This window comes from Oratosquilla oratoria, chromosome 13, assembly GCF_046742065.1.
Source record: "Oratosquilla oratoria isolate Oo_2021 chromosome 13, ASM4674206v1, whole genome shotgun sequence".
In the NCBI taxonomy this organism is placed as follows: Eukaryota; Metazoa; Arthropoda; class Malacostraca; order Stomatopoda; family Squillidae; genus Oratosquilla; species Oratosquilla oratoria.
The window spans coordinates 9,786,016-9,800,758 of record NC_134789.1 but is presented as its reverse complement, the minus strand read 5'-3'; the positions used below and the strand labels follow the sequence as shown (position 1 = coordinate 9,800,758).

The 14,743-nt window shown below is 37.9% G+C and overlaps 2 protein-coding genes across 4 annotated transcripts; both read left to right on the top strand.

Moving 5' to 3' along the window:
* Positions 1-424: 424 nt before the first annotated feature.
* LOC143032306 (transcription factor A, mitochondrial-like) lies at positions 425-12,147 on the top strand. The gene is made up of 7 exons (XM_076196818.1): positions 425-547; positions 669-776; positions 5,893-6,038; positions 7,082-7,184; positions 7,740-7,944; positions 10,899-11,023; positions 11,879-12,147. The coding sequence occupies exons 2-7, from the start codon at positions 688-690 to the stop codon at positions 11,973-11,975; spliced, it is 765 nt and encodes a 254-aa protein (XP_076052933.1). The 5' UTR covers positions 425-547; positions 669-687; the 3' UTR covers positions 11,976-12,147.
* Positions 12,148-12,158: 11 nt separating this feature from the next.
* LOC143032305 (uncharacterized) lies at positions 12,159-14,093 on the top strand. Of its 3 annotated transcripts, XM_076196816.1 has the most exons (3): positions 12,159-12,903; positions 13,364-13,386; positions 13,790-14,093. In XM_076196816.1, exons 1-3 carry the CDS (start codon positions 12,159-12,161, stop codon positions 14,033-14,035), a joined length of 1,014 nt encoding a protein of 337 aa, XP_076052931.1. In that variant the 3' UTR covers positions 14,036-14,093. The 3 variants fall into 3 exon arrangements, 2 of the variants coding, with proteins under 2 accessions (XP_076052931.1, XP_076052932.1); XR_012967084.1 differs by having other exon boundaries at positions 12,159-13,386; positions 13,790-13,914; XM_076196817.1 differs by lacking the exon at positions 13,364-13,386.
* Positions 14,094-14,743: the final 650 nt, after the last annotated feature.

The window sequence follows — 14,743 nt, the reverse complement described above, 5'->3', positions numbered from 1 at the left end:
TGTTATAATGATCTTGGGATTGTCAGTATTAAATATAATCTTTGGAAACGGTCCATCAGAGAAGGATATTTTTCAATGGCGTCATCAACATAACCTCTTCAGTCAAGGAGGACAACATAGGCAAATTTTGAAATAAGGTAAAGTAGAAACGTTTATAACGTATAGAACGTATGTAACTGGATAAGTTTCTAGAAAATAAATCATACAATACAAAGTGTAGTGTGTAGGCTACTTAAAAGAGACTATAACTTATTTGGGTGAGAATAAACATATTTTTTCAGTTTTATTTATTTATTAAGATTATCTAATGAGAATATTTATATGTACTTAATTTGACGTTAATTCGTGCATACAACTCTCAACACCTTAAAAAAGTGCTAGACGTTATGAAATAGCGCTAAATTTAGTCCGAAAGGCGCTAATTTTGCAACCCTTCGTTTGTTGTCTGTAATGTTTACAACTGTACTAGTGCGTTTGTGTAGAAGTTAGCTTCAGATTATAATGTTCTCATGAGTCACCAGAAAAAATATACAAATAGGAGATAATTGTAAAGTATATTAGTATATATGATTTTGTGAGTAGTTAAGTATATGTTTATATATTACTTTAGGAATTTGCTCTAATAAATGTATATTCATGCAAACATTACTTCGATGATTCGGTCGCAGAACACAGTTGGAGGGAGACATGGCGGCGTTGGGAAGGTTATTGAGATTGTCTACTCCATTGGTTTCAAGATTAAGTTTACTTCGTGTTCAAGATGTGCCTAAACAAAAGTAAGAATGCAACTGTATTAATGTATGGATTATTGGTCTTGAAGGAATAACCTATTCTGTTCAAATAAATAATGATAGGGTACCTTATCCGTGGATCTTGAATAACCAAAGTCAAACCAAAATAAACTTAAAGGAATAATCTCAAATATTTATAGTATGCATAATAATACTTATGGTTTAAAGACACTGATTACTCAGCAAGACAAGGGGAGTATACATAAGAAGTGTCATTTCATATGTAATTGTTCCATATATATAAACTTATAAAGGTCATCACTGCCAACAAATTCAAATCATCAAATGCGTACTGTAACTACTGTTCAAATAGAAGACAATTCACCTGATAAATTATCCTTATTCTGAATTAATGTTGCCTTCAAGAATAGCATGGTGTACTGTACTTTAACATTGAAAGCATATATGATGGTGTCATGGGAAGCATGCCATTAATAGATTAATTTTATTCATACATATTCTTCTTTTTATTAATTTATTTTTTATTTGTATTTTGCACTCATATACACAATTATAAGAATATGATATAGAATATACAAGGATAGCACAAAAAACAGAGGACACTTTAGACAATAAAATTGCACTTAGATTTATGATATTGCACTTTGTTTCATATGACATGTTGTATTGCATTATCCTCACAATATTTGAATATTATATATTGTATTTTTATATCTGTGTATTGTATTCCACTATTGCCAATAAACCCAACCCAGTCCTATCCAAATATCCCCATCATTTTCTACATGATCTTTTGCATATCAGGCATTCAATACAGGAAGTGGGGAAACTTGATTGAATTATATATGCCCTACTCCTATAATAAGCACAATAACACTATAGTCTTAACCTCTTCAAAACGAGTCAAGTTCTCGCACACAGCATCGAATGCCTAATGTATGATGCATCACACTACTCACGTACGTTATAAAATACAAAAGCCATTGCTGTATTACTCATTCTCTTTCATGCTGAGTAATAATAAATACAGAAAATGTGATCAAACCAGTTCATAGAATTTAGGGGTCACTTAGCTATAACTTCAAAATAAATATAATGAAGACCCCAATGCTGGCATTCTCGTATACCCACATGTGCCTCTTGGTGCCTACGTAGACATCATCATATAGAAATGGTTAAAATACTTAATGTGTAACTGAACAAAATAGTATTTTATGGTAAAATTCCAGAATCACCCAAACACTGATATTTGACACAAAACTTGCATTGTCCAATACTGTAGTTCCTAGACTAACCTAACCATAGGAAAAAATATATCTTTCAAATGCATAGAAGAAAGAAGTGGAAAATGTGTTTGCATGATACTGGACTGGAACTTTTTTTTTTTTTCTCCTAAAAATGACTTCTTATACCAAAAATACAACTTGAAAGCTGATGATTTTATTTGTTTTTATTCAAATTACTTACCACTTTGTATTGTCTTGAGGTTGTCCTTACAGTCATGGTGGTCCACCGCTGCTGACAAGGTACCAGGTCTGGCAGTAATGGTGGATCACCACAACTGTGAAGATGACCTCAAGATATTTCCAAGTATACCAATTAATTTCCATAAAATCAAATGAAATCATTTGCTTTCATGATACATTTTTGGTATAAAAAGTACTTTTTGGAAAAAAAAAATTGAAATGTTATTCCATCTGTTATTGATGCAACTGAGATGGATCTCCACTGAGGCCAGCCAGCTCTCTTCCCTCCATGGTCCAGTGTAGTAAGCTGTTGGAGTTGGAGCATGGGTATCCTGATGTGGTTGGTTGGTCTGGAATTTTGACCAACCATGCATCCAAGTGGTATTTTAAGGTGTCAGGTGATATACTACTCAGATTCCTGAGTTTTATTGGGATGCAGTTGAAGAGTCATGTTCTGTTATACATTTAGTATTTTAAGAAATAATGTCATCTTGCTTATTATAAGAGTGGGGCATATATAATTCAGTCAAGTTTCCTATTTACTGTATTGAAGTTAGACTTATATGCAAAAGATATAGAAAGTATTGGGGATATGTGCAATATTATTATCTGGAATTGATATTTACCATTGAGTGTTTAATCCTATCTCCATCTGATAAGCATCTTAAATTACAGATGTATCCTTTGCATGATTTTCATTATGATTTAAAAAAAAAATTGAAAAAAAAAATAAAGGAACTAAAGTAACTAACATCAGCACATTTCATGAAATGAAAAAACCTGCAGCTCTACAGTTGTAATTGTATGTACACTTGAGGCTAGGTATGATAAATTGGAGAGTAGGAAACAGGACCCAGTTAATTGTGCTCTTTTCCTGTATACTGCAGTTAGCTAAATACAGGAATTGGCAACAATCCCAGCGACTCTGACAGATATTTCTCAGAAGAAACCCTGGACAGCTGTCTGTGTTGTGATAGTGTGGAACTGTTTTTATGTCACTAGATAAAAGTGGTAGGGGAAGGAGAGCAGGTACCAGTTGGTAACTTTCCATATGTGAAAAAGTACAAGAAATACAGTTGAAGTTGATGTTGATCGATTTTTGGCTCAGGTTGGTGAGTGTGCTAGCCCCATAGGGCTGTACCTCCTAGTGGAGGTAGGGGTGATGATGTGGTTGAAAAATAGACAGTTTTGTTATCCATCTTGCAGGATCACCACATATAGGTACCTGTCATTGGTTCTTGTATGTGTATATATATGGTATGTGTGTGTGTGTGTATATATATATATATATATATATATATATATATATATATATATATATATAAATATATATATATATATATATATATATATATATATGTGTGTGTGTGTGTGTGTTATGTATATATATATTAATGTATTTATTTATTTATTTATTTATTTTTATTCTATTTTATTTTATTGATTTATTTTGTATTCAGTGAATCATTCAGTAACAATCGTTCATTCAGTTGCCACAGGTCTCTTTTACAGGAGAGACCTGTTGCCAATTACCTGAAAGCAGTAGGTCTTCTGCAAGAGAGACCAAGGGCAATAGATTGATATCTTGCAGGGAACCCATGGCTTTTAGGTAACTGGCAATGGCTATTATGTTGACCCACAAGTCATTTGAGGAACAGCTATTGTGTTTTTGGTTCAGACTTAAGGAAAACGGTGTAGGATTAGGTATTCTGTATTCTGTATATTTTATGTGGTGATTGCATTTGGGGCAATTTGATTAAGTAGCCTTATCTGTTCTGTGCTGGCACTGTTTCAAAGTAGGGTGGTAGGTTGAACAGTCATGCCAGTATGGTTCCTGGTTGTTGTGTGTCTGTGTGTGGATTTCTCAGTTGGGCTGATGTCTGGAAGAGAGGTGGAGTATGAAATTTGGAGTTATTCTTGGAATGCTTGTGTTGTAATCTGGGTATATTATTATTATTTTATTTATTTATTTATGTATTTGTTTATTTATTTATTTATTCATTTTTGTACAGATGTGTTGCAGTATGTGGGTGGTAGGTTATAGATCTTTGAATAGAATGCTACTGAGCTGCTGGTGTAGTCTTGTTGGTTGTGTTGTGATGGATGGCTGGTAGGGATTAAAGGCTCTTGCATAGAACTGCATACCTATCCTTTTTCATGTGCTGATTTATAGAGCAGATTTTGGTGTAGATGTTTATTGGGGAGATTTTAGTGTACCTAGTTATTATTCTTGATGCTTTTGTTTTGTATAGTTTATGTAATGTCTTAGTTTTATTGATTGTGGGGGAAACATGCTATAGAGGCACAGTTGGGTGTAGTTATTATGAACTGTTTGGATACTGTGATTAGTGGTTCTTTATGCTTACCAAAACTGGGAGAGTTGGATGTCTGGATAATTCACCCTGGCTGATAATTCAGTATTTGTTTTTTGATATATCATGTCAATAATAAAAGCATTTTATATATATATCAATAGACATTGAAGTTGTATTTAAATTTCCTAAGTGATGCATGCAACTAAGGTACATTGTATTGATATTCAGTTTTATTTAGTATAAGGGAGGAGCTGAAGGGAAGAACTTGTTTGTGTTGGTCCTGCAACAGAGAGAATCCTCACTCTTATTCTTCTCAGTCTGAATGAGGCCTACAATCAGTATGCTACCATTTTGTATTAGTTAACATTTTAATTTAGTTTAGGGTTATCCCTGGCAACATCAAACATCGGACCAGTAACAGATACCTGTAAAATGGATAGTTGAAAAAATGATCTCTGGTGCCCATTTTCAAAGCCTGTCAACCCCCTCACACCTGAGAAACAGTTCCACACTAATACAGCACAGATAGCAGTTTAATGTGTCTTCCCATAGAGATCTATGGGAGTCTGAGGATTGCTGCCAGATACTGAAGCTGCAGATTTCTTGCTAGTAAAACTCAGAACAACAATTATAGATTCAGACAGACATCTGCTTCTTGCTTTGGTTATCATTGGTATATTCATTCCTCTGCATTTTGATAAATTCCATCTCATACAGAGACTGATAGTATTCATCTGTGAGTACAAAGTACTTATCACTGGAGTGGTGGAGGTTTGATAGATCTTCTTCTCGATAAACCTGGTGTGTACAGAATCTGTCATGTGTATGAGCTGATGTCTGATAAGATAAGAGCTGCCAAGTACTCTGGGATGTAGTTGACCATGTCATAGCAAAGATTATGTCTTCCAGATCAGATTGTTCATGTTATTTGTTTTATTGCTGTCTTGTTTTGAGAGTGCAACCCATCCCCACTCTATGCAATCAGCCATTACCTGAAATTCAAGGTGGCAGGGCACGGGAAAGGAACATTGTCATACCTTTCACTCATCTTATATGCATTCCTTCTTTACTTCTTGTTTGAACTATGTAAAAATTGTATCTTATCATTTACTCAAAAATATTGTCAGTTCATCCAGTAGATTAGATGAACTGAGAAGTAACATTTTAATTTTTTATGGTAAACTTGTCATCCAGGAGGTGCTAAGATGGGAGGGAGGGTGGAGGGGAGTGGAGTGTATTTAGGGATGGAATGGGTGTGTATGATTTTATGCCTTTTTCTTTTTGGCTACCTCCCTTGTAAGGGGGAAAAAGCCTTGGTATATGTATGTTAAACTTTGCATGTTTTAATTTATTTTACAGTGGTATTCTAGCAGCATGTAAACAGACAATAGCTGAGGAGCTTGGAATTCCAGAACCTCCCAAAAGACCACTGACCCCATACATGCGGTTTGCACATAAGACCCGTGAAAATATGAAAAGGCAGAACCCAGGACTATCACATACAGGTATGACATATTTGGATTGAGATACTGTTTGTGGAGCATATGTATTGATAAGTCATGTTGATAGTATATACTGTACTTGAAGTTTCTAGGTGTATGGGTATTTTATTCTATTTATTTATTTATTATTTTTTTGTATTCTTGGAAGTATTTTAGTCAGTTTGGGAGTTGAAGGGATGGAGTGTATTTGTTTACCAAATAAATGTTATGGTGTCAATTCAGTAAACACAGTTTAGGAAATTTTCTTAATCTCTTCCCCACCAAGGGGGCTCCACAGATATGAATGAAATAGCTATGGCTGCAGGCAGAATAAAAGGAAAAATGCTGCTTGGTAGGAATGGTTAAAGTAGCCAGGCTACAGCTAAATGTGCCACTTGATGTCAGCTTATGCTATCCAGTGGCACCAAAAACTAAAATAAAAGTGAAATGGATGATGAAGTGGAGTGTGATGTGTGGGTGCATGCCTTGGCAGACTACCTCCCTTATAGGGATGAAGAAGCTTATTGGTATATCAATAGATAGATAGGTAGCCACTTGATGAGGAAGTGGATAAGAAAGTCCAGCTGTCAGTCACGTAGCAAATATTTGGAAATGCTTATTGTGTTTAGTTGAAGGGGTTATGGGTGTCATTATTGAGGGGACCATTGAAATAATCAGGATAGATTGGTGGGAGCCAGAATGAAAATAAAAGTGCTACCCAGTGCAGAATGGGTTAAAAGACTAACACTTTTGCTTTAAGAGGGATGGCAATAGAATTAATAAAACAACCTGGCGATGACTAAAGTAAAGGAGGGAAAGAGTAGTGGTAGGATAGGGAAGTTGATGGAAAAGAAGAGATGGGGATGGATCTTTATCCATGAGGTGCTTAGATGGGAGGGGTAATAGGTGACTTTTTATGCAGTTTGTAGTGGGGTTGTTGCTTTCACTTAGTCTTAGCCACCCCAAGAAAGAACCTTTGGTATGTAGGTATCATGTATATATTTTGTTAGTGGTGTTTATTATAGTTGTCATAAGTTTTTATTTATTTTATTTTTTATTACCTTCAGAGATAACATCCAAGCTGGTGACTACATGGCAGAATCTGCCCATGACACAGAAAAATTACTGGAGCTCAGAATATCAGCGTGAGAAGATAATGTTTGACAAAAGGTAGGACATATACATGAGTGTAGTGCTATACTCATAACTCCTTCAGCCTTGGGTCCTATCCTTAGTTGAGCAGAATTGTCTGATGTCACTCAGAATTTGTGAAAGGGATCAATAATGTTTTGGAAAGAATTGAAAAAGAGTGGCAGAGGAGAGTGTGGTAGAGAGGAGAGGAGAAACTGGAAGAGATGGGCAGTTGTCAGTGAAAAAAGAAGGCTGAAAATGAAGTAGATTGTTTCAAAGAGTTCTTCAATATAGAGCTAAAATTCTTTGAGAAAATTAGAAAATCATTACCCACTGGAATTGTGGAAAGGTTATAATTATACTATCCAAAAGTTATGGTGGCACAACCTGGAAAGCCAATGAAATTATATTTTACCTGATGGACATCATTTGAATAGGCATTAGATAGAACTGAATGATCTTATGAATGGAATTCTCTGATTGAGCTTTATTACTTGTATAACTTGACTGTATATTTGATATAGCAATGTTTATAGTATATGTACTGGTTTTCCTTTCAAATTTTATTAGATATTCTGATGTCCCCTCTTACAGACAGGCAGATTACATCCGGAGCCTAACTCCTCTGCAGATTGAAAATATAAAGGAGCTGAAACGAAAACGTGCAAAGGACAAGGCCAAGAAGCAAATGAGGCGGGAGAAGAAGAAGCAGAGTGAGGAACTAGGGAAACCCAAGCATCCAGGCAATGCTTTCACCATGTACCTATTGTCTCTAGACAGAGGAGAAGCTCCTCTCAAGGTAAATGATACTTGACACTCTCTCCAATACACACTTTATATTAGGAGGAGGTTAGCCATACATTGAAGAGGTTGGGGTAAACCAGCTCTTGTGGTTCTGCTGTGGGAGAACTGTGCCTCATTGTATTATCTATGGCTGAAGCAGTGTAATAAGGGACAAGGTAGCCCTTCATCCCAAGGTTCTGAGATAGGATAGGTAGTTGAGGAAATTGTATTTGTGTATGGTGTTGGTATTGCTGTGTCTTGCTGCTTTGTTTCTGACCCAACTACATCTCATTACATCACACCAGTACAGCCAACTGAACAAACACACACTCATCTGGGAGGGTAATGGTTGTCAACCACAAGTCCAACATAGGAAGCAAGACTATGGTAAATTGTACATACACACAACATACAAAAACCTTTCCTTATAAAACCCCTGCAGACTATTACCGCAAAAAATCCCTCCCAAATAAAGCAAGATACACTTGCACAACTGTGTTCAGGTTATCATCCAACACTCAGATGATACCAACATGGAATAGGCCTGGTCACAGAAACAAACTGCCTAAGATAGAACAATCACACAAGAGACATTGAACAACTCATCTTACACTGCCCCATATTAGTCAAACCCTATTTATATACAAAAAGACTTTCACTCCTTTATTAGTGATGTAACTTGCCAAGGCATGTACCCACCCTCCATCCATCCCACACCCACTTATTTTCCCTTTTTTCTTAGCATGAAAGGGAGTGGGTGGGATATTTTGATGCAGCCCAAAGGGATTTCTCCCTGTCTTCTCTTTTTCTTCATGATGGGACAGTGAGGAGGGGCCACCAATTACATGAAGCGGCCTTGCTGTGGGTGTGCTGTGTCTTGCTACATTGCTTCTGACCCAGGGCAGTGGGTGAGATGCAGGGATGACCTGTCATCCAGGAAGAGCCAAGAAAAAATGAAGGGAGGGGTGGTGAATGGGAGTGGAGTATGTGGGGATGAAATGGGTGGGAGTGGATTAATGCCTTTGACTGGCAACCTCCCTTGTATGGGGGAAATAGCTGTTGGTGTATGTATGTATGTATTATAGCTCCTTGTGGATGAAGGGCCATCCTTGTCCAATATATATTTTTAAAGTACTCTAGATTTGTAAATAGTGGACTGGCTAGTAAGGTTGATTAATGTGTGTCTGAGGGAGGGTAGAGTGACAAAGGACTGGAGGCATGCCTGTATAGTGCCACTTTATATGGAAAGCTCACTGGCTGAGCGGGTTAGGGCATCGTTACTTGTGGCACAGGTTGAGAGAATGGTGGTTTGAACCCTGCCAGCGGCGATATTGGACCAAGGGCATGTTCCATTAAACTCCATGCAACAGTCTCCTGAAAGATGTACTCTCCGAGCCTCTCAGTAAGGGAGAGTGTATGATGTTGAATCGCATCATATTACAAGGGAAAAGAGAACAAATGTGATTATAGTAGTTTTAGGCATATTTGGGCCTTTATGGATTTGGAAAAGGCTCATGACAGGGTAGACAGGAAGGTACTATGGGAGGTTTTGCAAATGTATAGGATTAGGGGAAGCTGTTAAGGGCAGTTAAGAATTTTTACTAGAGTAGTAGAGTCTGTGTTAGAATTGGAAATGAAGAGAGTGAGTGGCTTGAGGTAAAGGTAGGGCTGCATCAGGGATGTTTCATGTTATCATGGCTGTTAAATGTGTACATGGAGGGGGTGGTGCAGGAGGTGAATACAAGGGTAATGGGCTGGGGACTGGAGATGGTTAAAGATAATGGAGAAAAGTGGGAGGTGAGCTAGTTGCTCTGCTGATGAGACTGCACTTGTAGCAGGGTCAAAGAGGGGATTAAGGCAGTTAGTGATGGAGTTTGGAAGATATGTGATAGAAGAAAGTTGAAGTGTGAGTAAAAGTAAGGTGATGAGATGTACAAGGGGAGTGGATGGCAGCAAGTTGGAATTAAAGAGAGAGGCTGGAGGAAGTGGACAGGTTTAGATAGTTGAGGTTGCATGTGGCTGGAAAGGGAGGAGTGGAGGTGGAAGTAAATTGTAGACTGAAGGCAGCAAGTAAAACCTTGGGGGGATTAAAAAGTGTCATGAGAGATAGGCAGCCAGGAATGGATGCAAAGAGGAGATTATATGAAGGGGTGATTGTGCTGTCTGCATCGTATGGCCCGGAGACTTGGAATGTAAGAGAAGCAGAGAGGAAAAGTTTAAATGTGTTGAGATGAAATGTTTGAGAAGTATAGTAGGGGTGACAAGGTTGGAAGGAGTGAGAAACAAGGTGAGGAGGAAAATGGGGATGGAAAAGGAGATGGCAGGTAGGGCTAATGAAAGGATATTGGGATGGTTTGGACACATGGAAAGAATGAGTGATGAAAAATTAGTAAAAGAGGTGTTGATGGAGTGAAATTGAGGAGACTACTGAGGATGAGATGAAAGGATGGGGGTGAAAGTGACTTTGATCAAGAAGGGAAAGTTTGTTGAGCAAGGAAGGAAGCATTCAGGAGATAGGGTGAGTAGAGAATGGTTGTGTATAGATGATACTGTGATGCAAGGATAGGAGTGGGTGGGGGATGGGGGGGTTAGGGAGAGGTTATGTATGAGTGATATTTTGACACCACCTGAAGGTACAGAGAGAGGAGGAGATTGCCAAATAAGTGAAGTGGCCTTGTTGTGGATGTACTGTGTCTTGCTGCATTGCTTCTGACCCAGGGCAGTGGGTGGAATATAGGGATGATCCATCATCCATGAGGACCTAAGAGGAGAGTGTGGTGGATGGGAGTGGAATGGGTGGGAGTGAGTACGTGGCTTTTGACTTGGCTACCTCCCTTGTAAGGGGGAAAAACTCATGTTATATAGATAGATTTATTTATCAGCTTTGATATTCAAAGATTTCAAAAGTCAATTGCAGATGAATTTTTCATGAATTTCTTTATTATATTAAGCATTACACCTCTGTTGCAGGAATTTCTTTCAGGGGCAGCCAGCAGGTGGCACAGATTGCCAGTGCAGGAGCAAGACTTATTTAAAGAGAAGGCCAAGAAGTTAAGAGAGCAGTATGAAAAAGAGCTAGTCAAGTGGGAGGAAAAGTATGTATTATTATTATTATTGTTGTGTTCTGTTGTTATATCTTTTCCAACTGTGGGTTACCATACATTTACCTTGGTCTACCATTTTGCTCTCACATCTGTCACCATCAATTCATGTAAGCTCCGAGGATGTCTGCTTCTGTTCTTATAATCATGCAACATTCTTTTATGATTAGGTACTGATCACTCATTGAAGAATACTGATCACTTTTCTGTCTATATACCAAGGGCCTCTTCTCCCTTGTAACTGATCACTTATACCTTCTACTAGCCCTTCTTTTTCTTCCTCTTCATCAATTTCTCCTTTGCCACCTCAGACACTGTATCTTCTCAATATTGTTCCAAATGATAGTGCTGGTTTTTGGTAATGAAATACAAACACCATTTGCTTGATATGAACATTCCACTTTGGCTGGCTTCCTCTTATAAAAGGGATAAGAAGCCTTTTTATAAATAGTGTGGAACTCAGGTTTGCCTGTTCAGCTCATCTCTCAATCACGTCTGTACTTTAGTCCCTTAACAAATCATATCATTCCTGACTGCCATATTTCATAATTACAAGGCCCTCATGCATCTCATTTCTACTGCCCTCACATGACTTCTCTCTCTTGCATTAATCATGCAGGTCTTGCTCCCAGGCATAGCAGTTTCCTTGGGACAAGAAAAAAAATGGATGAATCTTGTTTGCTTTATTATGTCTCATATAAATAAGCATAAATGTTTTTTTCTTCTTCTTTTTCTTCTTCTTTTTCTTCTTCATCTTCTCCTCCTCCTCCTCCTCCTTCTTCAGATAAGGAAGATCTCACTGCAGTCTGTGGTGTTTGCAAAATTGACGCAGTCTCTTTTCACCTACAGGATGATCAGGGCTGGTCGTGCAGACCTTGTGAGGCAGCACCAACAGCTGGAAGATCTGAAGTCAAGTGCATCTTACAGGCGAATCACACGGGACTAGGGGTACGACTCCTGTGGTGGTGACAGGATCCCTCAAGCCTTTGATCCTGCCATCTTCCCCGAAGTATGCAAGGTTTTCAAATCCTCCACAGATACCGGTGATGCTGCTGTTGACATAGAATACCTTTTTGGCATTGAGCATTTCCTGAGTATTTTGGAGGATGTTGCTGTAGTGGATACAACCATGGAGAAGTTGAAAGTTCCAAGAGGAAAGAAATCAAAGAAAGAAAAATCAGCTAACAGAAAACCCTCAGGAACTGTCAAAGGAGATGAGAGAGTAAGTAACTATGATAAGGTTATGACAACTGGGAAGTATTCAGATATTGAGAGAGATAATGAGATAGAGGCAACAGAAATACCTCTACAGGAACAGAATTTGCTCAAAGAAAGAGATCTGCACCCACATGCAACTAGTGTGGTTTCAAGATTAAAAAAGAATTTGAATTATATAGAAAATGGAATGTATCAGAAAGGTCAAGAATCTCCTGAACTTCAAACTAAGCTTGGCAGCAGCCTGTCATTAGGGAAGAAGGATGGTGGAACTACAAAGGAATATTTTGTAAATAAGCTTTCCAAAGATGGAAAAAGCAGCCAGAGCTCTACTTCAAATTGGACCGACCCTGGTAGTGCTCATAGTTCTGGAATCCTGTTACCTCCGCAGCCTGAGCAAGTGTTGGCTCAGGACCGTTTTGTGCCCGAAATTTTGCATGAAAGAACAGAAAGTGTTTCCAATCATAGCCCAGGTAGACTACCCAAGGCAGTATCTCCCAAATCCCATACCCGCAACAAAGCAAGAACTTCCTGTCAGAATAATAATGGTTCCAAGAAGTCTCAAGAAGATAATGAGAAAACAAGTACTTCTGTAGAGGGCAAGACTTCGGAAATCATGGTGTCTAGTGCAAGGGAGGTAATGAAAGTAAAACCAAAAGGTAATTTAGGGTCATGTCCTTCTGTTCTGCATGAAATTGGTGAGATGATGTTGCAATACCATAACACTGTAGATAGGGACCTCCTCAGACCAACCAGTGTGTTCATTCCAAAGGTGTATACAGGTAATGATGCCTCAGTAGAACAATTGCTAGGAGATAATGTAATTCTGGATAACTATATGGCCCTCAGAAGAATATTGCTTGAAGATCACCATAATAATTCATTTTTAGATTTTCTTGAGACCTGGCCCTTTGATTGTGATGACTTTGATATTGCCTTTCTCTTGTGTGGTGTCACCCTTCATGAATGGCTTTATTGTTTAACAGTAGTTCTTTTAGCCTACATAATACTACTAGAAAAAACTTAGTATCGGTAGGTGAAAATATGTACAGTACTTTTGTACGATAATAAAGTAATGGCTTCACATTTGACAAAGTACTATTTTGATAACTCCAACAGGTCTGACAGAAGCTGTTGAATTTGTAAGTAATAGTTTGTTCAAATATATATATTTTACTTAGAAAATGAATAGTATTTTTGTTGTTAAAATGAATAATTGTTATGTCACATTTAGGTTCATTTTTTAAGTTAAAAGTTGATTAAATGATTTTGTGAAAAACACAGATCTTGTATAATGAATCCTCAACATATAATAACATCATATACATGGTGCTTTTTTACCTGAAATTGTTTGTTTCATCCTTTTCACAAGGCAAAAAAAATAAACTGAAAATAGTATCTGTTAACATTGCATTCGTATAAATTAGAATTACTTTTTGATTAGTAATATTTTATAATGATGCTGAATAGAAATGTTGAGATAAAATCCTGAATTACTTTTGTTGGAGGCCACCAATCTCATATTGTGATCAATTACCTTGGCAGCTTGGTGGTGGGCCATGGCGGAAGGATGGGTGGATGTCTGGAATTGGGTTGATGACCTCATCACAAACTTCTCTCCTCCACCTTCCACAAATTGCTCCCATACAAAGCTTAAATCGCCTTCAACTTCACTTTACCACCGTGCACTTTTATTACGGGTGGGAAAGGGTAGGTCTGGAGTTCCCAAAGGTCGTGTTAGGAGATGGCATCGAGGGACAAGAGGAATCCCTTGATACTAAGGGAATATGAATTTTGTACAGTAATTTGAATATCATTGTAGCATTCATAATGAAAGATATTAAGTATTTCTGTGATTTTTTTTCTGCTCCTCGGAAATATATGGATAATTTATCTTCACACGGTTTCGAGACTGTCACTATGCATAAAAAAGAAAATGAAATTGGGGTAGAAGGGATACAAATATCCTCTATATATCTATTGGCTAATAACTAATAATTAATAGATAGTTTGAATCATCGTTGGTGCTCCATAAAGTACTTTGAGTTGAAAAGGAGAGGGGCCAGCCTATAATGAAGCAGTGGGAATAAGCCAGCTCCAGCTGATGGGTCCCGCTGTGGAAGCAGTACCTCGCTGCATTGCTTACAGCCAGAGCAGTATGATGTGGGACAGGGATGATCCTTCATCCAGAGTTGCAAGGACAAGAATGGCATTAAATAGGTTTTAATGTGAATGAAGTGGATGTGTGCTTTGGCTTGGTCATCCCCCTTTTAAGGGGGAAGGGGCCTGTGGTACATAGATGCATGAATTACCTATCTACATACCAAGGGCATCGTCACCCTTGTAAAGGTAGCCAGTCAAGACATGCATTCTACTCATTCAATTCCCATCCACCCATTGGTTCCCTCTCAGTTCCTTGTGGGTGAAGGGTCATTCCTGTCTCCTGCCTACTGCCTGAGTATATGAATTATAGACAACTGATTGATGCAGCTCAAAGGG

Coding starts and splice junctions, on each gene's coding strand:
- LOC143032306 (XM_076196818.1), top strand. CDS start 688: ATGGCGGCGTTGGGAAGGTTATTGAGATTGTCTACTCCATTGGTTTCA. Junction 777..5,892: donor CAAGATGTGCCTAAACAAAA/GTAAGAATGCAA, acceptor TTTATTTTACAG/TGGTATTCTAGCAGCATGTA. Junction 11,024..11,878: donor CTAGTCAAGTGGGAGGAAAA/GTATGTATTATT, acceptor TTTCACCTACAG/GATGATCAGGGCTGGTCGTG.
- LOC143032305 (XM_076196816.1), top strand. CDS start 12,159: ATGGAGAAGTTGAAAGTTCCAAGAGGAAAGAAATCAAAGAAAGAAAAA. Junction 12,904..13,363: donor AATGAAAGTAAAACCAAAAG/GTAATTTAGGGT, acceptor TAACTCCAACAG/GTCTGACAGAAGCTGTTGAA. Junction 13,387..13,789: donor TGACAGAAGCTGTTGAATTT/GTAAGTAATAGT, acceptor TTACCTTGGCAG/CTTGGTGGTGGGCCATGGCG.